The sequence below is a fragment of the Hypanus sabinus genome, chromosome 14, assembly GCF_030144855.1.
Source record: "Hypanus sabinus isolate sHypSab1 chromosome 14, sHypSab1.hap1, whole genome shotgun sequence".
NCBI classification, from domain to species: Eukaryota; Metazoa; Chordata; class Chondrichthyes; order Myliobatiformes; family Dasyatidae; genus Hypanus; species Hypanus sabinus.
Genome location: NC_082719.1, coordinates 8,393,364 through 8,420,665, shown reverse-complemented (window position 1 = coordinate 8,420,665; position 27,302 = coordinate 8,393,364). Strand labels below are relative to the sequence as shown.

Sequence of the window (27,302 nt, the reverse complement as noted above, 5' to 3'; positions counted from 1 at the left end):
CATTGATATAAAAGTTTAAATTAAAATTGAATGCATCAATTTATTGATTAGGCTACATCATGGCTGAAATAGACCAAGATTACGGCAAGTTTATAGAAACCCATTATTTCAGATAAAAAACATAATTACCATAATCCACAGATAGATCTCAACTGTCTATTAGAACTTAATGCTAATTTACTAGCATTACAACTGACTTGCAAATTGAAGAGAGGTACTGTAGGTGGCTATATATAAAGGAATGGAAACAAGACAACTGAAAAACCATCAGCCACCTTCCAAGGCCTCTGTGGCATTCCCATTTGTACCTGAATTGCAGCCAGATTTTTCACTTCTTGTGTTGGGGCCTGATGGACAAAGCGCAGCCAATTTGAATGCCGAGGATTGCTGGCATCCAGAATGTATAAAACTTCTCCCTTATTTCCACGTACCTGCAAGAGCAAAAGAAAATGCAGAATTACAACCAGCCACAAAAAAATCTGGCAACATTATTCTGGAAGAATTTATTTTCTTCCACGTGACCCTGTGGGTTTTCTCAGGGTGCTCCAGTTGGTAGGTTACTTGGTCATTCTAAATTGTCCTGTGAATAGGCTAGGGTTAAATCAGGGGATTACTGAGCATCACAGCTTGAAGGACCAGAAGACCCATTCAGCGGGGTTATCTCAATAAATAAATAACTAAATAAGATTTATGTAAATACACATTTACAGCTAACAAAATCCTTTCCTTTCGATGAGCAAGTGCATTTACAATGGAAATACTGTGTACTGTCCAGTATTATAAAAAGCGCGATGCAAAAGTGTATAGGATGTAGTGAATTTTATATGACAAGCTCAAACTTCTCATATGTTCACTTTTATCAAACACATATCATCTATAATTTGAGTGTGATTTGAAAACCTCTCCAATTTGTTCACAGTTACTTCCAAGTCAAAGTTTAATCTTAAGTTATTCTCTCCTCCAACTGTTACAAACTCTACAGGAGATTCTGATGATTTTGTTTTGGACATTAGCTGCTCTAATGAAACAGCCAGAGACAATTATAACAAACACAGAATTTTTACAATCTTAACCTCGGTGCGTTGCAAGTAATAGGTCAAATTAATGAGACCTCCAGCTTTGTTAGCAGACCACAGCATCCTCAAATTTTGTCGGTATCCCAGAATGCCCTGAATTTGCAGAAATGTTCAATAAACAGGTCATAAATTAGACTTTCCAAGGTTTATTGAAAGAGTCATTAATCAATATATTGTCAGGTAATTTTAGCAAAAGTATATTTATTAGAAACCTTTCTTTCTTAGATCATATAAATCCTAGAGATCAGCTGGAGAACTGTGACTGTTTGTCTATTTTGAGTTTCTTTAAAGTCACATCCTCTGATTTGAGTTACCCAGTAACACCACCACCTAACAGATTCTGTTAAAATACCTATGCTGCTTCTTGTTCATGAAGGAAACCTTACAATTAAGTAATTTTCATCACTGGAAAAAAGAATTAGAATGAGAGAAAATCAGGCACTGCTGAGTCTCATTACATTAAACTTTCATAGAATGGTGAGGTCCTGATGAATCAGATCTCTGGTTTCAGTTAACTGTAATTGTAATACTTTTCAACAGCAGCTACTGTTCAAGTCCATTCTCAATAAAACATCATTCCCTTATTCTTAGTCTATAAGCAATGTCTGGTGTAACAATGTTTTAATTAGTATTATTTGATTTAGATAGATGGTAAATCCTTTATCAATTGACTATACGTCTATTATGTTTCTCTGCTTCCTGCAACCTTATTGCCACCGTGTGAATTAGTTGTTAAAGAGGGCACCTTTATATTGGCTAAATCATTCTTTGACCTGACAAGTTCAATGACTGAACAATTCACATGCAGTTAATACCACAAAATTAACTTTACCAAATTAGAACAATTGCATTGAAAATTATGAAAGCATTTTAATGTTAAAATGAGAAACTTAAGAATTAAATTTAAACACTTAAAATCTGTTAAAAAGTATTGACCACATTATATAGAAAGGGCAATACATTCCACAACATGATTTTGGAATGCAAAAGCTGATTTCTGTAATATACCATTGCTCACAAGATATTTAATAAATTCTGAAAAAATAAACTAATAACTCACAAACTCCCTATTCCAAGCTGTTTGCTCCCTCACCCTCTCCCTCACTAGTGACAGAGAGCCTCTCTGAGATCCTGAAGTGTTGGGATGGACTAGAGTGTTTTTTTTAAGGATTCCAGATCAAAATCTCTTTGGGAGGTTTCGATATTGCTTGCATGGCGGGTGGGGGGTGTGGGGGTTGGTGATTTTGCTGGTGCAAGTTGGGGGAGGGGGAGTGTCAATGCTTCTGCTGCTGCTTGTGCATGAGAGGAGGAAGATTGGCTTTGGTGTTCTGATGTTTCCGACATTCATTCTTTGTTTTTCTTTCATGGATGTCTGCAAAGAATAAGAATTTCAGGTTGTATACTTTTATGCATTCTCCGTTAGTAAATTGAACCATTTGCACCATACATGCTGGTCTGTTGAAAATTTATTTGTATTTTAATAATTGTGTTCAATGTATTCTCTTTATGTATCCAGCTTAGCATTCAACAATGGATATTCTTTATCAAATACTCTTCACCTGCATCTCCCAACATGAAAATTTTGTGTTCTGAGCAGTTCAAATACATCTTCAACCATCTTCTGCCTAGTTTCCTCAATTCAGTAATGAACTGTTTTTAAGTAATTCTCCTAGGTATACACAATTAGGCTATTTTAGTTACCTACAGGAAAATTGAAGAGGATTTCAAATCTGATTTAATAACAATCGCACAATAACTCACTAGTCACAATTCATCAGTTTTTTAAACCATTAAAAACAGAGATACAAGTCAGTTCAAGCAGACATGAAAGTAACATTGGGGTAACACAGTCAGGAATTTATAGTTCTCTTGCTTACAACAGTAGGTATTAACTGGCTTTGGTTAGTAAAGATGGATTTGAACCACTGATATTCTGAACAGTTTACAACACCCAAATTCTCACTATTTATAAGCAAGAGAAAATCTGCAAATGCTGGAAATCCTACCAACACACTCAAAGTGCTGGAGGAACTCAGCAGGCCAGGCAGCATCAATGGAAAACAGTACAGTTGATGTTGTCCTCACCTACCACACCACCAGCTTCCTCGTCCAGCACATAAATCTCTGTAACTTCTGCTGTCTCCAACGGGATCCCACCCTTCCCTCCCCCTCACTTTCTGCTTTCCGCAGGGATCGTTCCCTACACATCCCTTCCCACTGATCTCCCTCCTGGTACTTATCCTTGCAAGCATTCAGGGCCACAAACAGTCCTTCCAAGTGAGGCGACACTTCACCTGTGAGTCTGTTATGGTCTGGTGCTCCCAGTGTGGTCACCTGTATATCGGTGAGACCTGACATAGACATAGACATAGACTTTGCCGACCATCTACGCTCCGTCTGCCAGAACAGGTGGGATCTCCCAATGCCCACTCATTTTAATTCCATGTCTCATTCCCATTCCGATATGTCTATCCATGATCCCCTCTACTGCCACAATGAGGCTAACCTCAGGTTGTAGGAGCAACACCTTATATTCCGTCTGGGCAGTCTCCAACCTGATTGCATGAACATCGATTTCTTTAACTTCTGGTAATGCCTTTCACCATTCCCCATCCCCTTTCCCTCTCTCATCTTATCTCCTTGCCACCCTATCGCCTCCCTCTGGTGTTCCTCCCCAATTTTCTTTCTTCCATGGCCTTCTGGCCTCTCCTATCAGATTCTCCCTTCTCCAGTCCTGTATCCCTTTCACTAAACAACTTCCCAGCTCTTTACTTCACCCCTCCACCTCCCAGTTTCACCTATCACCTTGTCTTTCTTCCTTCCCACCCCCACCTTTTCAATCTGCTCCTCGTCTTTTTTCTCCAGTCCTGCTGAAGGGTCATGCACAAAACGTCGACCATACTCTTTTCCATGGATGCTGCCTGGCCTGCTGAGTTCCTTCAGTATTTTGTGAGTGCTTTTCACAATTTATGTTTGATTCACTGTTTTTCATCATTTTAAGTTCTAGGAAGATTCCAATATAGTGGATCCCAGTAAATTGGAGCACATCAAGACCAGTTCATTTTGGTCCAATTAAGCAGCATAGTGTCCCAAATAAACAAAGGAAATTCCAGTTATTTTCTCAATTGCTTTTTGTTCTTTGAGTTGTACCAAATAAATGGCTGCCCCGATTAATCGATGGCCCAGTTAGCCAGAATCTACTGTATTTGGCGACTATCCATGAGGAATGCACAAGGGGTATTGATGGAAGGGACAATTTAAGCATTATAAAATGGTGCACTAGATTTTGGATAAACATGGATCACCGCAGCAAAGCTATGGAGGATTACTGAGTTTTGTAAAATGATACAGCAGAAATTGATATATGTGTATTGCATTAATCAGAGCTGTCTTTGATAATGAATATATTGTGTATGGGTCAGCCTCATCAGCGGTCCTAAAACCCCCTAGATAAAGTTCAAGCTCAAGGACCGAGATTATGTTATGGTGCTCTTAAATCATCCTCAATTTCAGCATTCACAGTAAAAATAGGTGAAGTTCCTTTTATGTGTACGCAGGTTGCAGGTGTATTGGATTCTTGCATATCCATGCAGATGATTCAAAAGATCCAGTATCACATGGTTCAGGAATTTCTCTTTGTTCCAAAATTTCAGGTGATTATTAAGAAAAGACTATCAGAAGAGTATCCATATTCACATTTGAGATGCTTACTATCATTTTAACCTTGGAATGGGTTGAAGTAGTATGTCCTGATTATCCTTCTGTGCTCTGATTCGTTCTCATTTTTGACATTTATTTAAACAGGTATTTCAATGTGTAGGCCAGATATTCTTCTTGAGATTCTGTTGAAGCTGCAAGATCTAGGTTTGTGTATCCAGTTCTTATGGGTCCCTGTCCACGTTTGGATTGAAGGAAATGAGTTGGATGGCATTCCAGCCAGACAATGGCTAAAAATTAAGGATGCATAAAAGGGAAGTGAAAACCAAAATTAAAAAGTCTATTCAATCACCGAGGCAGCAAAGTTAGGACAAGGAAAAGAACAGAATGTTATTTATATAAAATTCAGAGGGTGGTGGGAATTCCAATGGGAGATGGGCATTAAAGGTTGGGTAAGCTATACTCGCACATTTATGTATTGGACATACTATGTTGAATAATTCCATGTTCAGAATTAATATGCATGATATGGCATTTACAAGGAGTATACTCGTCAAGAAACAGTGCAGCATATACTGTTTGAATGCAGTCCCTATGAGGTGCAAAGGAAACATCTCATTGTTAAATTGAGATCTTTCAGGTCTTTGGGACAGACAGAGTTTTAAAAAATTGAAATTTTTTTAGGATATCACTGCCATAGTAATATTTATATCTGTGTATTCAACTTTCTGAAAAGCATTCGACTTTTTGATTTTGAGAATTTTTTTTTGGGGGGGGGGGTAGATTAAGTAGGTAAACTTCCTGTTTCTTTGCTCCACTCTTCATCTCAGTAGCTGATGATAATACACCTTGTGTTAGTTTGCCAACCACAATTAAACTTTACAAGAAGAAGAAATTGGCATATTGAGATAACCAAGTTAAGGTCTTGTTTTTATAAACTTGAACTTCATAACTAGGAACAAGTTTGTCAGACAAGATGGGCAGATCATGTTTTTGGGGAGGACAGATAACAACAGTTAGCATTGGCAGGGAAGATATTGAATGGTCTGTTTCTGAAAATGCAGAGCGGTCAGGCTAACACAGAGGCAACAGAGCCTATATTAGGTGCTTAGAAACAAATGATATTGTGAGATGAGAAATTTAGAGGCCTGTCTGAAGTTCAGAAGACCTTTGACAAAAGGCCACACATGAGGCTGTTCAACAAGCCATGAGCCCATGGTATTACAGTAAAGATTCGAACATGGAATAAAGCAGTGGATGATTGGCAGGAGGCAAAGATTGGGAATAAAGGGAGCCTTTTCTGGCTGTTGGCTTGTGATTAGTGTTTTTCCACAGGGGTTTGTGTTGGGACCGATTCTTTTTACATTAAATGTCAATGATTTGGATGATGGAACTGACTGCTTTGCTGCAAAGTTTGCAGATGACGTGAAGATAGGTGGAGGGGCAGGTATCTTTGAGGAAGTAGAGAGGCTATAGAAGGACTTAAAGACAGTTTAGGAGAATGGGCAAAGAAATGGCAAGTGGAATACAGAGCAGGGAAGTATATAGTTACGCACTTTGGTAGAAGTGAAAGGGTTGACTATTTTCTAAATGCAGGTAAAATAAAAAAACAGGTGAGGTGCAAAGGAACTTGTGAGTCCTGGTGCAGAATTCTCTAAAGTTTAATTTGCGGGTTGAGTCTGTGGTAAGGAAGGTAAATGCAATGTTAGTATTCATTTCGCGAGGAGTAGAATATAAAAGCTAGGATGTAATGTTGTAAATCCTCTATTTTAGTATATTTTAAACAAATTAATATTTATACCTGTGGGAATATCACAAATGAAGAAAAAAGAAATGTAATAGCCAACTTGAAAAACAAAATTTCAGTTTTACTGAAGTTAACTTCAATTCATTCCAAGTACAGCAATTCTGAATGATTCAAACTCCAAACTAATATTACTGTCTCACTTATTGTAATGTTGAGACTTTACAAAGCACTGCTGAGGCCTTACTGGAGTTTTGTGAGCAGGTTTGGGCCCCTTATCTTGGAAAGGATGTGTTGAAACTGGAGAGGGTTCAAAGGAGGTTCACGAAAATGCTTCCAGGATAGAAAGACTTGTCATAAGAAGAGCATTTAATGGCTCTGGACCTGTATTTACTGCTATTTAGAAGAATGAGGAGGGATGACCTTATTGAAACCTATCGAATGGTGAAAGGCCTTGATAGAGTGGATGTGGAGAGGATGTTTCCTATGGTGGGAAAGTCTAAGACCAGAGGACATAGTCTCACAATAGAGGGGCATCCTCTTAGAATGAAGATAAGATGGAATTTCTTTAGCCAGAAAGTGGTGGATCTGTGGAATTCATTGGCACAGGCAGCTGTGGAAGCCAAGTCTTTATTTAAGGCAGAGGTTGATAGATTCTTGATTGGTCAGGGGATATGGGGAGAAGGCAACAGATTGGGGCTGAGAGGAAAACTGAATAAGCTATAATGAAATGACGAAGCAGACTCAATGGGCCAAATGACCTAATTCTGCTCCTATATTTTATGGTCTTATAGTCTCAAAGAGGAGTTAGCAAGGAAATCAAAAACAATGGCATTATGATGTCTTTAGGGTTTAATTAACTACAATGTGATTGTCCTAAAATTAATAAATTCAGGACTGAAATTCAGCATCTCCAAATTAACAACAGAGACCAAAAACGTGTCAGGGTTGAAAACTAAGATATGAAAATCAAAGCACTGTACAGCTCCCCATTTGCCTAGCACACAATGGTTAATTGTCTGTGAAACTGGGCAAGCAACAGAAGCCTCTGGACATGCAGGAGTACTATCAAACACCTTCCAAAATAAATCAAAATCAGAAAATACTGATGTTCAAATATTAAATACAAACAAAAAAAAACAAAAAATAATCAAAGCAGGACAAGCAGCATCTGCGGAAAGAAAACCACGTCACGTTTCAGGCTTGCAACCCTTTTTCTGAACCGTGAAATGATGAAACAAGTCAGGTTAGGGAGTTGAGAAGGCGAGGAAGAGCATTGTGGGAAAAGAGAATTTCACTCTCAATGTGACAGTTCGGAGCAGATAAGCTCCTTTGCCTTTGTAACATGTTGCCAATGTCCTAACAGTCTGCTTAAGACCAGGTGACATAGGAGCAGAAATAGGCCATTCCGCCCATTGAGTCTGCTCTGCCATTCCACCATGGCTGATTTATTACCCCTCTCAACCCCATTCTCCTGTCTTCACCCTGCTTCCTTCAATGTCCTGACTAATCAAGAACCTAAAACATTCACTTTAAATATACTCAATGATTTGACCTCCACAACCACCTGTGGCAATGAATTTCACAGATTCACCACCCTCTGGCTAAAGAAATGCTCCTCATCGCTGTTCTAAATGAAAGTCCCTCTGTTCGGAGGCTGTGTCCCCGATCCTTGACTCCCCCACTATAGGATGCATCCTCTCCACATTCACACCACCATCTAGGCTTTTCAATATTCAATAGGTTTCAATGAGAGCCTCATCCATTCTTCTAAATTCCAGTGAGTACTGGCCCAAAGCCATCCAAATCTCCTCCTACATTAACCCCTTCATTCTCTGAATCATTCCTGTGAACCTCTTCTAAATCCTTGAATGCCAGTACATCCTTTCTTGGGTAAGAGTCCCAAACCTGCTCACAATACTCAAAGTGCAGCCTAACCCATGCCTTATAAAGCCTCAGCATCATATCCTTGATCTTATATTTTAGTCCTTTCAAAATTAAGACTAACACTGCATTTGCCATCCTTAACACCAGCTGAAACTGCAAGTTCACCTATTAGGGAATCTTGCACAAGGACTCCCAAGTCCCTTTGCACCTCTGATGATTGAACTTTTTCCCCTTTTAGAAAACAGTCTACACCTTTGCTCCTTCTACCAAAGAGCATGCCTGTACATTTCCCTGCATTAAATTCCATCTGCCACTTCTTTGTCCATTCTCTGTATCTGCCAAAGTCCTTCTGCAGCCTCCCTGTTTCTTCACCACTACCTGCCCTTCCACCTATCTTTGTAATATCTGCAAACTTGGCCACAAAGCCATCAATTCCATCAACCAAATTGTTTACATAAAGCAAATGAAGCAGTCCCAATATCAACCCTCACAGAACACCCCTAGTCAGCAGCAGCCAGCCAGAATAGGTCACCTACACTCCCGCTCTTTGCTGCCTGCCAGTCAGACAATCCTCCATCCATGCTAGTATCTTTCCTTTAGTACCACGGGCTCTTATATTGTTAGGCAGCCCCATGTGCAACAACTTTTCAAAGACCTTCTGAAGATCAAAGTGAATAACATTCACTGATGCTACTTTGTCTACCCTGCCAAAAGAATTCCAGAATTTGTCAGATAAGATTTCCCCTCATGAAAGCCATGCTGACTTTTGCCTCTTTTATCCTGTGCTTCCAAGTACCTCGAAATCTCATCCTTAATAATGGACTCCAACATCTTCCGAGCCACTGAGGTCAGGCTAACTGACCTAAAATTTCCTTTCTTGTACCTCCCTCCCTCCTTGAAGAATGGAGAGACATCTGCAATTTTCCATTCCTCCAGAACCATTCCAGAATCTAGTGATTCTGAAAGGTCATTGCTAATGTCTCCACAATCTCTTCAGCTGGCTCTTTCAGAACCCTGGAGTGTAGTCCATTGAGTCCAAGTGATTTATCTACTTTCAGACCTTTCTGCTTCCCAAGCATCTTCTCCTTAGCAATAGCAACTACATTTACATCCAGCCCCACTCTTGCACTTCTGGCATACTGCTGGAGTCTTTCACAGTGAAGATTGGCACAAATTACTGATTAAGTTCATCTGCTTTTACTATGTCCCCCCCATTACTACCTCTCCAACATCATTTTCCAGCTGTCCATTATCCACTCCCACCTCTTTTTTACTCTACATTAGAGGTCCTTTTCTGCAGCCTCTTCCCCAACTCTCAATATACACTGCATGGGACTTCTCCCTTTCTACTTAGGTCACTGGTGTCAGTGTGCACCATGACCTCTGGCTGCTCACCCTCCCTTTTGAGAGTCTTCTGCAGCTGCTCTGAGACGTCCTGGACCCTGACACATGAAAGGCAACAAACCATCCTTGCGTCTCTTTCACGGCCACAGAAACTCCTGTCCGTGTGACCCCCAAACAGACTCCTATTATTATTGCACTGCATGACTTTAGCCTTCGCTGCTGAGCTGGCTGCAGTGCCACTGACTTGGCTGCTGTTGCTGTGCCCTGATAGCTCATCACCCACCGCCCCCCCCCCCAGCAATATACAGAGGGGTAAACTTGCTACCGAGGGGAAATGGGCCATAGGACTATTTACTTCTCCTGGTGGTCACCCATCTTGTATATGAAGCGTGCACTCTGTGTGTGACCACCTCAGTAAAAGTCTCTCTATGAGTGTTCAGCCTCATAGATGATCCTGAATACATCCAGCTCCAGCTCCTTGACATTATCAGTCAGGAACTGCAGTTAGGTGCACTTCCTGCCAATTAGTGAACAGGGAACTGCTGGTACCCTGAAAACCACATCTCACAAGTGGAGCATTCAACTGACTGAACTACCACCCTGCCTACAATTGTTATATCGTTAACTTCTCAAGGTTAAGTTCTAGCCTGCGTCTGTTCTTGCCCACGCCTGTTGAGCCAAGCCTGGCCACTCTGACACTGTCCATTCCAACAATGGCTACTCCACTTCTTTCCACTGGCCCCTGCAAGTGCCTCACCAATGTATGGCCTCTCATCAAAATATCGAATCGTCTAACCTAGTCAGAAACATCTAGCAGGCTAGTTCCAACAAGGCTCCACCAGCAGAAATATTCCTTTTTCTCTTCCTTTTCAGCACTTCAAAAGGACTGTTTCCTTTGCGATTCCCTGTCCCACTTCTTTGTCCCCATCTATTACGCCCTGTCATGCGTGTGTCAGTATGTCGGTGTATGTGTGAAGACAGCATGGTGATGACAGGCCTCCTAAGTATGCCGCTGAATTTTTTATCTCCGTAAGAGGTGTGTGGTGATCACTCCTACCGACCGCTGTACAACTTGGAGCATTTTTACGTTGTATTTCCAACCATACACAAAATGATCAACTGTCTAGGGTCATCTGCTCTGTTTTTTCAAAATCTACCATGGAGCAAAGAAAAAATACTTATATTAAAAACTCCTCCTGATGTACCTAAGAGTTTATATGCCCATTAATCAAAGTAATCAATGTTTGGAAAATTTGAAACATTACATCCTATCTATGAAGATAGGTTGAACAAATCAGAGCTTTTCTCTTTGGAGTAAAAGAGGATGAAAGGTGAGAGGTAAATTAATAGGACGTACAAGATGATGAGAGGCATACATTGAGTTAATAGCCAGGATGCAAATAGCTAACACAAGGGGAGACATGATTGGAGGAGAGTATAGGGGGGAATGTCAGAAGTAAGATTTTACACACAGTGCTGGGTGCATGGAATGTCTGCTCGGGATGATGGTAGAGGCAGGTACATTAGGGACATTTAAGAAACTCTTAGATAAGCTCCTGCATGATAAAAAAATGGAGGGCTATGTTGGAGGGTTAGATTGATTCAGGACAGGTTAAAAGGTTAGCGCAACATCGAGGCATTGATTGTGTGGATAGTCAGAGGCGTTTTCCAGGGCTGAAATGGCTAACACAAGAGGACACAGTTTTAAGATGCTTGGTAGTAGGTACAGAGGAGATGTCAGGGGTAAGCTTTTTTTTAAAACGCAGAGAAAGGTGATTGCGTGGAACAGGCTGCCAGTGACAGTGGTGGAGGCGGATACAATAGGGTTTTTTAAGAGACTCCTGGATAGGTAAATGCAGCTTAGAAGAATAGAGGGCTATGGGTAACCCTACGTAATTTCTAAAGTACATGTACGGCACAGCATTGTAGGCCACAAGGCCTGTACTGTGCTGTAGGTTTTCTTTGTTTCTAATACAAACCAATCTGCAACAGTTAGTTTGAGACTGGTTTGCTGCCTGGACTTCACACGGACAGTATCTAATCACACACTTAATCCATTGTGTTGCCAGAAGAGTTAACTTGGCTAAAAGGCAAGCTGGATCCTTAAATTGTTGGTGAAGCCCTCACACACATTTCCTCTATTTCCAGTGGTCACCTCTCCTCACTCAGACCAGAAATACCATTCCATTCATTCTCACTTTTTATCATGCCAGCCTCTGCATTCAATACAGCATTATCAATATTTCTGCCAGCTCTATAGAGATCCCACTACTGGTCACTTCTTCCCCTCTTTTCCCCTTTCTGCTCACCACCATCACTCTCTTCATGACTTCTCCCCATCTTCTGGAACATTTCCTGCAAAAAACAGGAGGTGTAATATCTGCCCTTTCACTACCAGCCAGAGGCCTAAGCAGCCCTACCAACTGAGGCAAAGATTTACCAAACCTCTTCCAACATAGCCCCTAATTCTTTTTTACAACTGTGCAGACCAATCATTGCTCTAAGCAGGAATTTATTTTTTTTCTTTTAAACACAGCCTGAAAACTGTGTGGCAATATAAATAAGGGTATAAGACATAGGAGCCGAATTAGGCCATTCAGCCCATCGAGTCTGCTCTGCCATTCCATCATGGCTGATTCCAGATCCCACTAAACCCCATACACCTGCCCTCTCACCATGTCCTTTGATGCCCTGACTGATCAGGAAACAATCAATTTCCACCTTAAACATACCCACCGCAGTCTGTGGCAGAGCATTCCACAATGTTCTTTTAATTCAGATTATTGTCATTTAGAAACCACAAATGCAAAGCAGTTAAAAAATGAGACAACGTTCCTCCAGTATGTTCTTTTGTTCAAACGGTTCTTTTAATACATACTATGAATATTTAGAATGAAAATTGAAAAAAAATCACATGCATTTGATTTTACTTGTTAATTGAAGGGTATAATGAAATACGAAACAACAAAGAAAATCTTTCATGTTTCAAACCTTTAAGCTTAGACAGCTTCAGTGTTCAGCAGGATGGAGGTTTATTATCAATGAGCTACCAACCTCCATTCTGTGTTTATTGTTACAATTTGTAACAGTACTGTAACTTGAAACATGGACAATGTAAATATGTTGAAGCTCTAAAATGTTTCAAAGTAAAAGTTGTGGTACATTAATTATTTAGAAAATTTATGAATTATATCCATTAGCACATGCAGGGTACTTCCCGGCCTGAAAACACCTATGCTCTTAAACGGAAAAGCCTAGTGGATACATCCTATTTCATTATGGGCAAAGCCATCCTCACCATTGAGCACATCCACAAGGAAGGTCATCACAGGAAGCAGCATCCATCATCAAGGTCCCCCACCATCCAGGCCATGCACCCTTCTCACCGTTGCCATCAGGAAGGAGGTACAGGAACCACAGGACCCACATCACCAGGTTCAGGAACAGATTTTACACCTCAACCATTAGGTTCTTAAACAAAGAAAATAACTCCACTCAACCTCACTCACCCTAGCACTGAAAAGTTCCCACAACCTTTGGACTCACTTTCAAAGACTCTTCAACTCATGTTCTCAATATTTATTGCTTATATATTTATTTTCCCCCTTTCTTTCTGTATTTGCAGTCACTGTCATTGGTTGCTTGTCCATACTGTGGCGTGTTGTCTTTCATTGATTCAATTGTGTTGCTTATACTTACTGTGAATTTCCACAAGAAAATGAATCTCAGTATATAGTGAGAGGTATATACTTTGAACTTTGAGATCTTCTAGCATTCATCTTTTCTCTCCCAAATTCCTGCACCTTCAGTTTCTTTTGTCTTGGATCTTTTAATTATTACTGAGAGTCATCCAGAATCAGTCTCCATCTGAAAATGTTGCCATCACAGCCTTCAGCTGATTCAATACATCCCAGGAAAATTGAAATTCGGGGATGCACTGGAAACTGTAGAGACAATAGCACTGATATCATCCAGCCATGAGACAGAAGACAAGTGTTCTGGAAGTAGATACCTTGCTGCCAATACTGTTTGAATACAGCCCTAATGATAGTGGAAAATTGCCAGAGCATTTTCTATCCAAAATACCGCAAATCCAATCTGGCAAATTACCAAACCATCAGCGCATTCCAGTCATCAACTGATTAATGAAGTGGACTGTTGAAAACGCTTGCAGGTGGCACTTCTTCACTTTGGGTTGTGTCGTAACCATTTAGCTGCAGATCTTTCCATTGCACTCACTAAAGAAAAAGAAAGCAGCTGAAATTGAGAATGGCTACCCATGACAACAACCTCTGAAAAGAGACTCGGAGTCTCATACATTCCTCTGGGTAAGTAACATTATCCGATCACGGCACAGAGGCAAACTGGCACCATTCTGTAAGGAGTCTCTGTATGTCCTCCCCGTGGAATGCGTGGGTTCTCCCAGGTGCTCTGGGTTCCTCCCACACTCCAACAACTTACCGAGTAAGTTAACTGGTCATTGCAAATTCTCCCGTGCATTGCTAAATAAATAAATAAGATTCTACTTACAATCCGATACTGAATATTATGTTCCAACACAAGGACTGTGAGTGAAAATAAGGAGACTTGATAAAACTTAATAGGAATGGATTCCTTTGGCTAGAGTTTATCTAATGAAGATGTTTATGGCTGCTGGAGAATGATCATTTCAATTCAAAGATATTGCTGCAGGAGTTCTCCAGACAGTACAGAAGGTCAAATTCTGTGGTTTAAACAATGACCTCCTCTCAATAAGATATTGATATTCATTAAGGTCTGCTGTGCGTTCATTCTGGTTTGCAACTTCTCACATACAAAAGCAGACCATGATGACATGCAACAACTACTTTTCAACTTTCAGACACAAACTGTTATGTGGAAAGCAGTGCTCATACCAACTAAATACAATATCCAAAAATAACCACTTCTAACAAAAGAGAAAAAAATGAAGCACTAACCCATGAATTTCAACTGTATTCAGATCCCTATACACACATCATCAACATCTTACAACACCAACAACAGAAAGGTGATTAGTTCAGCTCATAAATATTTTAGTTGCAAAAACACACAAGAAGATTTTTTTATGCAGCAATTCACCTGATTTTCAAAGCTTCACAACTGCTTACAAAAGACAGGCCATGAATCAACATTGGGCTTCAATACTCAGCATCGTCCACAGAACCTGACGATTATCAAACACCACATTTGAAACTCCGGACTTGCCAATGATGGGACCCTGAATATTAAGCTTCAAACTCTTGTGTCACTGATACGTGAACCTTGGATGTCATTAGACCTCATTCCTTCTTGCACAAAACTGACAACAAATCGAGGGTGGGGGGGGGGGGGGGGGGGGGGCTACCAGCCTTTGTCCTCACTAGACTGTGGCCTGACATCCCGGATCGATACACAGACATACCATGTCCACATTGCTGTACTTCCAATATGGAGTGTCCCCTAATAACCCCAATCCACTTCCCTGTCCTCAAGACCTTAACCTTGCCCCTAATTCCCTGCTCTTTGCCCCTAAAACCATCTCCATAAACCAAAAAAAAGCTCCTCAAACCAACTAAACTTGAGCTGCAACTTTAACGAAGGTCGCAGCTAGACACCATCTCGAGCGTGTAGGAAAGTCTCCAGCAGCAGGTGCCTCTCCAACTCATTTATAAACCTGACTTGGAAAATATATCACCACAACTTTATTGCTGCTGGGTCAGGGTAATGGAAGGCGAAGCACAGTGGGGCTTCATACAGATTTAATTTAATATGACAGCTACATTCCACCTTCTCCATGAAAGTTTGTGATGGGCAATAAAAGTTGTCCTTACCAGCTATGCTCACATTCTGTGAATGTACACAGAAAAAAAGTTCACTTAAGAGCTTATAATCCAACAGTACTCAAAGGAGAAAAAGACAAATTGCTGGAAGAGCTCAGCAGGTCAGGCAGAGGGATCGTGAACTTTACAGGTTGAGACCCTTCATCAGGACTGGGAATGTAGAGAGGAGAAAGCCAGTATAAAGAGGTGAGAGAGAGGGGTAGAGGAAGATGGAAAGGGGGCAGGTGGAGCTAAGTGGGAATGGGTTTGACGTGGAATAGGGAGACACTGGCATGTGTGTGATGAGTAGAAACAGATTGAGAGAAAAAAAATAGCTGCCACCTTAAACTCCTGGGATTTATTAGGTCAGATATATTCCCACAGTGCTGACTGAGAGAGTGTTCCATTACTATGATCCAGCCTAGCAGCAATAAAGTTGTGGTATTACATTTCTAAGTCAGGTTCATAAATAAATTGGAAAATAACTTGTTTGTGAAGGTTTTCCAACTTGTTATAGACTGCCCAGGCCAAACACCAGGTACTGTTCTAGTGCTTCTCACCTTAAGTGCGTATTAGACATTTTAGCTCTGGGGAAAAGATACTGTTTATGCTCCTCATAAATTTATCAGATCTCCCTTCAGCTTCTGGCACTCCAGAGATAACAATCCATGTTTGGCCAACCTCTCATTATAGCACATGCCCTCTTCTCAAGCAACGTCCTAGTAAACCTGTTCTGCACCCTCTCCAAAACCTCAAAACCATTCCTATAACAGGGCAGCCAAAACTGCATGCAATACTCCAAGTGCGGCTTAACTACAATTATATGAAGCTACAACGTAACTTCCTGACTTTTGAACTCAATGCTTTGACCAATAAAGGCAACTATGCCATTTGCCTTTTTAATCGTCCTTTCAACCTGTGTAGCCACTTTCATGGAGCTAAGAATTTGACCCCAAGATCCCTCATCAACACTGTTAAAGACCTTGCCCTTAATGGCATACTGTATTTTTGCTTTTGACCTACCAAAGTGCAACACTTCATGTGTGGCCAGGTTAAACTACATCTGCTATTTCCCACCCATGTCTGCAACTGATCTACATACTGTTGTATTCTTTGCCAGTCTTCTATGCTATTCCACAACAATCTACACATCACCTGCAAAGTTACTAACCCACCCATCTATATTTTAATCCTCATCTTTTCCCATACATCACAGATGGCAGAGTCCCAGTACAGATCTCTGTGGAACACCACTAATCACAGACCTCCGGCTAGAAGAAGTCCCTTCAACCAGTACCCTCATCTTCTATGGGCAAACCAGTTCTGACTGCAAATGGCCAATCCACCATGCATCTTTGGATGAGCTTCCCATGGGGGACCTTGTCAAATGCCTTACTAAATTCCAAGTAGACCACATCCATTGCTCTATCTTCATTAATCATCCTGGTCACCTCTTCAAAAAAGCTCAATCAAGTCTGTAAGACACAACTTGACTGACACAGCCATAGTGGCTCTCCTTAATCATGAATCCTATCCTAAGAATTCTCTCCAGTAACTTCCCAACACTCTTGTGAGACTCCCCAGTCTTTAGTTTCCAGGATTTACCCTGGTACCCTTCTTGAATAATGTAACAACATTAGCTACTTTCAAAAACACAAAGTACACTGCAGATGCTGGGGTCAAAGCAACACGTTCAACAAGCTGGAGGAACTCAGCAGGTCGGGCATCATCTGTGGAAATGTTGACTGCTCGTTTCCACGGATGCTGTCTGACCTGCTCAGTTCCTCCAGCTTGTTGTATGTATTAGCTATTTTCAGTCCGCCGGGACTTTATCTGTGGCTAGAGAGGACACAAAGATACTGGTCAAGACCTCTTTTCTTGCCTCTCTTAATAACTTCAGGAATATCCCATCAGGCTGAGCAGATTTATCCACCTTAATGTTCTTTAAGAGACCCAACACTACCTCTTCCTTAACCTCGAAATGCCCTAATATATCAAAAAGACTCAGTTCTAATCTCCCTATTCTCCAATTCCTTCTCTATGGTGAATACTGATGTAAAGTACACATTAAGGACTTCACTCACATCCTCCATATCCAAGCAAGGGTTCGCCACTTTATCCTTGGATGGTCCTACCCTCTCCCTAGTTATCCTCTTGCTTTGATGTATGTACAGAATGCCTTGAGATTCTTCTTAATCCTACTTGCAAGGAATTTTCATTAGCTTTCCTAATTCTCTTCTTCTTTTTGTAATTTATTTTTTATGAGTTCTTTTCTGTCTTCTTTACAATCCTCAAGGGCTCTGCTTGATTCCAGCTTCCTCAGCTTTACATACTTTTCTTTTTTCTTGGAGAAGGCCAAGGATGAACACTCCAGTGTGGAAAAGGGAAGGGGCAGTTTACAACCTGATGTTATTAACACTTAAGTTTCCTATTTTTAGTAACCCACAACCCATGTTCTTTTCTCTATGCTTCAGATCTATTCACGTTTTCTCAATACCTCTCCACCATCCTTCCACCATTCCATTGTATCCACCTGTTCCTCACTTTCATACCCCCCACCCACCTGGTTGTTGTGGTGACCATCCACACACCTAAGTCACTGCATCGCCCATTTCCTTACTAACTGGCTCCAACTAGCCACCGTCTCTCCCTTACCTGTTTCCCTTACACATTCCTTACTTATCAGATTCAAGAATATGCAGGATTCAATCACCTCCATTTATCACCTCTCTATCCAATCCCCACCTGCACATCATCCCCATCCTCATCTCGATGCATCTACTACCTAGCAGTTACTGCCTCATCCTTTCTCCTCACTCATTATATGAGGAGTGATTGATAAATTTGTGGCCTAAGGTAGAAGGAATCAATGTTAGAAAACCTAGCACATTTATTTTTCAACATAGTCCCCTCCTACATTTACACACTTTGTTCAGCGTTCATGGAGCATATGGATCTTGGATCTCCAGAAAATGTCCACAGATGGGTGATTGCTAAGTTCGTAGCCTAAAGCAGAAGGAGAAGCGTTATACAGCTCTCATTACATGCACATGCAGGTCAACTCTGAGTGATTATGCAGAAAGTTTGAAGTTAATAGCTCATCGGGTGATTGATGGGTTCGTGGCCTAACGTAGAAGGAGATGAGTTTTTAACTTCAAACCTTGCATAATCAAAGAGTTGACCTGCATGTGTATGTAACGAGAGCTGTATAACTCATCTCCTTCTACATTAGGCCATAAACTTATCAATCACCACTGATGAATTATTAGCTTCAAACTTCAAGATCCTATTCTTTCCTGTCTTATCCTCTTGCTCTTTACATACTTGTAGAATGCCTTGGGGTTTTCTTTAATCCTGCCCACCAAGGCCTTCTCATGACCCCTTCTGGCTCCCCTAATTTCATTCTTAAGCTCCTTCCTGTTAGCTTTATAATTTTCTATATCTCTAACATTACCTAGCTCTCTGAACCTTTTGTAAGTGTTTCTTTTCTTCTTGATTAGACTTATTACAGCCTTTGTACACCACGGTTCCTGTACCCTACCATAACTTCCCTGTCTCACTGGAGCGTACCTATGTAGAACTCCACACAAGCATCCCCTGAACATTTGCCACATTTTTTCCATACTTTTCCCTGAGAACATCTGTTCCCAATTTAAGCTTCCAAGTTCCTGTCTGATATCCTCATGATTCCCCTTACTCCAATTATAACCCTATTCCCAGAGTCTCCCAATGCCTTCTGAAAAACTCTAGCTGAGATTTCATGTGAGTTTTTTTTCCGATAGTGGCTTTCTCTTTGCCAGTCTTCCATAGAGCTGTGACTGGTTCAGCACCCAGGCAACAGTTGTTGTATGTGCAGACTCACCCATCTCAGCCACTGAAGCTTGTAACTCCTCAAGACTTGAGTTAGGTCTCTTGGTTGCCTCCCTCACTAGCCCCCTTCTTGTACAGTCACTCAGTTTTTGAGGAAGGCCTGCTCTGGGCAGATTTATAGCTGTGCCATATTCTTTCCGTTTCTTGATGACTGACTCCAAGGGATATTCAGTGACTCGAGAGTTTTCTTGTACCAATCTCCTGACTTGAGCTTTTCAACAACCTAATCACAGAGTTGCTTGGAGTGTTCTTTTGTCTTCATGGTGTAGTTTTTGCCAGGATACTGACTCACCAGCAGCTGGACCTTCCAGACACAGGTGACTGCACTCAGGTGATCGCCATTTAATTATGTGACTTCTAAAACCAACTGACTACACTAGTGATGATTTGGTGTTTCATACTAAAAGGGGAAGAATTCTTTTAAAACACAAAATAACTGATTGCATATTTGTATTTAATTTAGATCACTTTATTGAGATCTGTTTTCACTTTGACACAAAAGAATCCTTATTTTGTCAATTAGTGTCAAAAATGCCAAATTAAATACACTGTGATTCAATGTTATAAAACATGAAAACTTCTGGGGGGAGGGGGGAAATTCTTTTTATAGGTACTGCAGTTAAGAAAGTAGCGAAGAAAGTTATTACTGAGATTAGCAGATTGGCGAGATCACATTCACTTCAATAGTCTAATTTCACTGTGATTTCATTTTATTGCCTTGAGTCTGGTAAGGAAATATGAGATTTTTGTTTATTTCACCAACACAACACATAACAATCTGAAGTGTTTCTTCCAACTCACGATCCACATTCCAAAAGGTGGTTCAGGAAAAGACCTTTGTTTTATTCTTTATTTCCCCCAAGACCACCAAAGAAGATGGACATCGTCACAGGAAGTTAAACAATCAGCAAACACACAAACCCATTACAAAAGCACTGAATCCCAAGTGGACTGTGTTAGCACTTTCTACAATCACTTCAGTGAGGTTTGCAAGTGGGGCCATACAGATTACATGTCTGATATGTCATCATATAAGATCAATGAATCAGATATCTTCCTCAATGTTTCCCAAGTGAGGTTATAGGGATGTCCCATATTGGAGGGGATCAGCACACAGTTTCTTAAAAAAAGAACCTTCAGTTGTGAAGGGAACAATATCTGTAGAAGTATTATGGTCAGGGAGGAATTCTGATTAGTTTACAACATGTGACAGAATGCAATAAGAGCAACTACCTCCCACATCAGCCTTGGATCCATGCTTTCATCCAGTTCATGAGGCATTCTTTTCTCTCCAGCAAACGGCCCAAACTTTTCACCCTGCCAACAAAAAAAAAGTGGGTTTTTTTTTTGCTTCCTATAATGACAGATTGCATCTCCAGAAAAAAAAAATGTGTTTTTTTGCTTCCTGTAATGATAGGTTGCATCTCCAGAAAAAAAAAATCAGATCAGCACCAATATGCATTTGATTCTATTTCAAATTTGCAAAACAGATACTCGGATTACAGCATAATATTGTTTTGATTATCTTTAATGTGTAACTATAAATCACTATAACATCTACAGTCAATGAGTTGCAAGTATTTCACAAATGGAAGTCATTATATTCTGGGACAAGACAAAAATCCTATTGAAAGGAACAGCAATCTGCCAAAGGTCAGCCTGAAGATTTAATAAACTTTCTGATATCTATGGATTATTACTCACAGTTTGAGAAATTATTTAAGCATTTTTTTTCTTTCTGGAGAAACTTCTAAGGGTATTTCACTAAATATGAGTCATTCATTTTATCCAAGTGGGCTTCCAGTGCTGTGCAAGAGAGGGATATCGCCCAAAAATAATAAAATTATGAAGATAGAAACCACCTGGTGCAATAAATTACTGGAAATGAAGCCAGGTTTATAAGGGGACAAACACCACCAATGAATTAATAGCTTTAGCTCATGTTCAATTGAAATCATGATTTTAGTCATGTTTAAGTATCAAAACAATGGAGAATGGATATAAATCAGAATTAAAACTCAAGTGGCCTATAGTGAAGCCTTCATCATGTAAATAAACTGTATTCTACCCAGTTAATGCTAATAAATTTCAGAAGCTAATAATGTTTAATTTCAGATACCTAAACATCTTTTCTTAAATCTCCTCATCGTATTTTCAGTGTCTACTTTTACAGTACATAATACATATAGTTGGATATTTCGCTAAAATGTTTTTATTTATACAATCTTATTTCTTCTTCACTGTGGTCCAGGGAGTGGAAGCAGTCAAAAGGATGCCAGAATGAAAAATATTAATGTGTTTCAAAAAGCAAGCAAGGAAGTCTATTGTTAATAGGGCTGCAATCCTTAAATTCAACAATAGTAACAGGTTTAATTCTCATCTCAAGAACAAACACTATCAAACAAAGACCAAAATAAATTCCTTATTTGAAATCAAACAATGCTGACTTTAAATGAAGTATCTCAGTACAGTACCTCGACCCCTACCCTCACAAGTCACTGAGAAAACATTCCAGGGGCAATAGCAGAAGGAAGACCCCACACACAATCATCAACTGGATAACAGAACAGAGTGAATACACATGCACTTATTTTTTTAGAAGTTTAAAAATCTGTCTGTAATTTTCTTCCACCCCCAATCAGCAGACTCCCAAAATGATCATTTGAACTTGCAGCATGTGCATGCAATGCAGACAATAAAGATGAACAGTACATGCAGAGAATAATGTACTTAACAAAAACTTCCACAAGAAAAGAGTTAAGCTAAACCAAAATATTCTCTTTGCTTACAAACAAAGCTAGAGTTGCAATGTATATTTATCAACTTCAAATCCAGAGGTTTGAATTCAGGAATGTTCTGTATACATACCTGTCTTAGTAATATATTAAAATGCAACAAAGTCACAAAATCTGGTGCAGACCTAATGTATTTGGAAAAACAATTTGCTATCTGCAGAAACTATTTCCTTATTGTGGTGAATCATTCAGATTAAACTGGACATTCAAAAACAACTACAAATTAAAGATATGCCCTGATACCCAATTAATACAATCCATTTTTTATTAAATACATGTGACATATTGTCTTGCATATTGCTTTCCACAATTTATCAAAAACTGAGTCAGGACAGAGCAGGCATCATCGAACATGAGGTCTGTTTTTTCAAGTGAACTTAAAGTACAGCATGACCATCTGTTATATTAGCAATGCCATATTTGCCCAGCCCAAGGAACTTTAGGCTGATGAGACAGGAATAAAGAGAAGATTTGAAGGAGGAACGACTTTTGTTAACTGATGAATCTGATCCAGGACGATTCACTTATTACTTAGCAATTCGCCTACCACTGAAGCAGGTCTATGGCAGATGCCATCTCTCTTGCCCTGCACTCAACTGAGAGAAAGACACCCACGTCAAACTCATCACCATCTCCGGACCCTGGGAGTCAACATTTCTCACTGCAACTAGATCCTTGACTTCCTGACCAAAGTCTACAAAGGGAGCTGGAAAAGGCATGCCATTAGAATAATGTCACATCAGTGATGGGGGACTCCAATATGCAAAGGGATTGGGAAAATCAGGTTGGTGCCAGATCGCAAGAAAGGGAATTTGTTGAATGCCTATGAGATGGCATTTTAAGAGCAGCTTGTGTTTGAGCCATCTAGGGAAAAGGCCATCTTAGCTTGGGTGTTGTACAATAACCCATATCTTATTAGGAAGCTTAATGTAAAGGAACATTTAGGAAACAGTGATCATAATATGATTGAATTTATGCTATAATTTGAGAGGAAGAAGCATATGTCACATGTATCAGTATCGCAATGGAATAAAGGGAATTACAGAGGCTCGAGAGAGGAGCTTGCCCCTGTGAATTGGAGGGGGATACTGGTGGGGATGATGGCAGAGCAGAGATAGTTGAAGTTTCTGGGAATAGTTCACAAGGCACAGGATATGTCCCTTACAGGAAGAAGTTCTCATATGGCTGGGTTAGGCACCATGGCTGACGAAGGATGTTAAGGTCTGCATAAAAGCCAAGGAAAGGGTAGATAAAGTAGCAAAAGTGAGTGGGAAGATTTTAAAATCCTACTAATGCAACTGAAAAGTTATAAAAAGGGAAAAGATGAAAAATAAGGGCAAACTACCTGATAATATAAAGCAGAATATCAAAAGATTTTTGTTACAAGGGGTGATTGATAAGTTTGTGGCTTAAGGTAGAAGGGGATGAGTTATTAACTTCAGACTTTCTTCATTTTCACTCAAAGAGTTGAAGTGCATGTGCATGTAACGAAAGCTGTATAACTAATCTGCTTCTACCTTAGGCCATTAACTTATCAATCATCCCTGCTGTGGACTGCCTGGAAGTCCAAGACACTCTCATTACATGCATGTGCAGTTCAACTCTTTGGGTGATAATGCAGAAATTTTGAACAATAACTCATTTCCTACCTTGGGCCACAAACTTATCAATCACCCCTGCTGTGGACCACTTCTACAAAGAAGGGATCCGTATGCTCCATGACCACTGGACTAAGTGTGTATGTGTAGGAGAGGGTATGTTAAAAAATAAATATGCAAAGTTTTCTAAAATTGACTCCTTCTACCTTAGGCCATGAACTTATCAATCACCCCTCGTATATAAAGAGTAAAACGAAGGTGAGAGTTGATATTGGACCACTGGAAAATGATGCTGGTGAGCGAGTAATGGGGGACAAAGAAATGGCAGATGAACTTAATGAGTACCTTGCATCAGCCTTTAATGTGGAAAACACTAGCAGTGTGCCAGAGGTCCAAGAGTACCATTGTTATTACAAAGGAAAAAATGCTAGGCAAACTGAACGGTCTTAAGGTAGATAAGTCACTTGGACTAGATGGATTACATCCCAGAAGCCAGAGAGAGGTTGCTGAAGAGATAACAGCTGCTTTGGTCATGATCTTTCAAAAATTACTTGATTCTGGCATGGTCCTGGAAAATCCACACTTTAAGAAAGGAGGAGGCAAAAGAAAGGAAATTATAGGCTAGTTAGCCTAACATCAGTGGTTGGGGAAGTGTTGGAGTCTATTATTAAGGATGAGGCTTCCAGGTACTTGCAGACCAGTGAAAAAATAAATCACTCAGCATGGTTTCTGCAAAGGGAAAATCTGTCTAACAAATCTGTTAGAGTTCTTTGAGGAAGTAACAAGCAAAGGAGAGGCAGTGGATGTCATTTACTTGGATTTTCAAAAGACATTTGATAAAGGCGCCACACATGAGGCTGCTTAACAAGATAAAATCCCATGGCATTACATGAAAGATACTGGCTTGGATAGAGAAATGGCTGACAGGCAGGAGGCAGCAAGTGGGAATAAAGAGGGCCTTTTCTGGCTGGCTGCCGGTGACTAGTGGTGTTTGTCAGAGGTCAGTATTGGGACAGCAACTTTTCACATAGTTTGTCAATTGCTTGGATAATGGAATTGATGGCTTTGTGGCAAAGTGTGTGGATGATATGAAATTAGGTGTGAGTGCTTTGATTGTATGGACCAGTTGGATCATAGTTGATCCAAGATTTTATTTTGTTTCTGTGTTTTATAATACCACATGACTCAATAGCAGATCTTTTGACCCAAGGTGTCTGTGCCCATCGTGATGCCAATTTATACTGATCCTATCTGTCTGCAAATGGCCTGCATCCCTCCATTCCCTGCTTGTTCATATATCTTTCAAATATTGCTATCATATCTTCTTCCTCCATCTTCCCTGGCAGAGCCTTCCAGGTACTTTGCACTCCCTCAGAAATCTCCTCTGAATATTCCCCCCATCTTTCAATCTATGCAATCCAGTATTTGACATTTCCTCTCTGGGAAAAAAGACTGACTATCCACTATGACAATGCTTAGCATGTTTTTTATTATTATTATTACATATATAAAACAATCCAAGTTGTCCAAACCCTTCTTATAGCTCCTACCTTCTCCTTAAAGCTAATATTCTCTAATCCAGGCAACATCTCTTTTGCATCCTCTCCAAAATTTTCACATCCTTCCTGTAAGTTGTGATAAGAACTACACAGGGGTTAAATCAATACAGCTTCTATCCTGGTGAATCTGTGCTGGAAAGTACGAGTAAACTGTATCAATAGATACCCTCCTCTAGCTCAGGTATCCTCCTGCAGAATTGACCAATGTAGCAATACAGATATGACTTTTGATGCAAATGTGCTGGAGCAGCCATTCACAGAATTGATATAGAATTTCAAAAAGTAACAGAAATATATTGAAACTAATTTATTATTAATGGCTTCCAATATTTAATTCATTTGCTGATATATTGTTTAGAAGCTACATTTTATATACTGATAACAAGGGGAATCATCTTGGGAAATAGAGAAATAGCACTTGATTGAGGGTGTTATTTTGAGCTTTCCTCCTTAAATCTCTTCCAGCTTGTGTGAAATAGATGGAAACCTGGAAAAACGTTTAAGTATAGGACAGCATTGCAAAGAAATGACTAACTCACTGGAAAATGTATCTACAGACCCTAGTTGAAAAGCTGATTGTTTTTTCTCCCTTCCACTCTTAAGATCGACCAATCACTACCACATCACCTCCTAAACATCTTCATTCTAAAAATATAAAAAAAATAAGCTGGTTTACAATCTGTCATCATGCATGAAACCTCTATCTCCCCCTTATTCCTTTGCTTTGCATGACTTACGGGCTGTGTTAGACTTATGATTGAGTTCTGCTCCGATCAGTATCTACAACTCTCCGGCAGTATATATTACCTAGTGATTCTAACTCCTACTCTTCTTTTAAAATATTTTTTATTCAATTTTTAAGATAATTACATAGAATGAATAGAATAATAGAATAACATGATATATCAGCCCTCCCCCCTCCCTTCCCCCCCTTAACATCCCTATCTGAAAAAAAAGAGGGAAAAAAAGGAAAAAAGGAAAGAAGAAAGAAAGAATGTCTGGATATCGGAAGATCCCCACATGCTCCATGGAATTCAAAATAGCTTTAATATATGTATTTGTTTCCTTCCCCAAATGACTAATAACTTTATCTTCAGAGCACCTATATATTTAATCCTATCTAACCTAAGTAAGGGTGCCAAATTTTCAGAAATAAGTCATATTTATTTCTTAAATTATAAGTAATTTTTTCAAGTGGAATGCAGCTAAAAATTTCATTATTCCAACGATCCATACTTAAGTATGAATCCGATTTCCAAGTAACTGCAGTAGCCATTTTGGCTACTGTCAATGCAATTTTTATGAATTCTTTCTGATATTTGTTCAATTTAGGTTTCAGTTTTATCCCTTCAATATCACCTAGTAATAACAATATTGGGTTATGTGGAAGTTGTATTCCAATAATTTGTTCCAATAAAACTCTTAAATTTATCCAAAAAGGTTGAATTTTGAAACAGGACCAAGTGTAAAAAAGTACCAATTTCTTGATTACATCGAAAACATTGATCAAATAAATTTGGGTTTAATCTATTTATTTTTTGTGGTGTAATATATAATTGTTGTAAAAAATTGTACTGTACTAATCTAAGTCAGACATTTATTGGATTTGTCATACTGTCAAGACATAGTCTTGACCAACTTGTTTCATCAATTTTAATATGCAAATCAGTTTCCCATTTTTGTCTTGACTTATGAATTGCTTGTTTAATTGTCTGTTTTTGAATCAAATTATACATACAAGAAGTAAATTTTTTAATTTTTCCTTTTTGAATTAAAGTTTCTATTTCTTTAGGTTTTGGCATTAACATTGTTTGACCCAGTTTATCTTTAAATAAGCCCTTAATTGGAAATAACAGAAAAGAGTATTATTTGATATTTTATATTTATTCTTTAATTGATCAAACAACATCAATATACCTCCTTCAAAACACTCTCCTATATAGCTAATCCCTT

General features: G+C 39.6%; 1 protein-coding gene across 4 annotated transcripts in view; it reads right to left on the bottom strand.

Moving 5' to 3' along the window:
* The window catches only part of prdm5 (PR domain containing 5), a 305,611-nt gene that overhangs the window by 274,398 nt on the left and 3,911 nt on the right, over positions 1 to 27,302 (bottom strand). For all 4 annotated transcript variants that reach the window (XM_059988749.1, XM_059988750.1, XM_059988751.1 and 1 more), the window contains exons 2-3: positions 20,631 to 20,714; positions 309 to 431 (exon numbers count right to left, since the gene is read on the bottom strand). In XM_059988749.1, the coding sequence (XP_059844732.1) occupies positions 309 to 431; positions 20,631 to 20,714 (207 nt within the window). The remainder of the gene's footprint in view (positions 1 to 308; positions 432 to 20,630; positions 20,715 to 27,302) is intronic.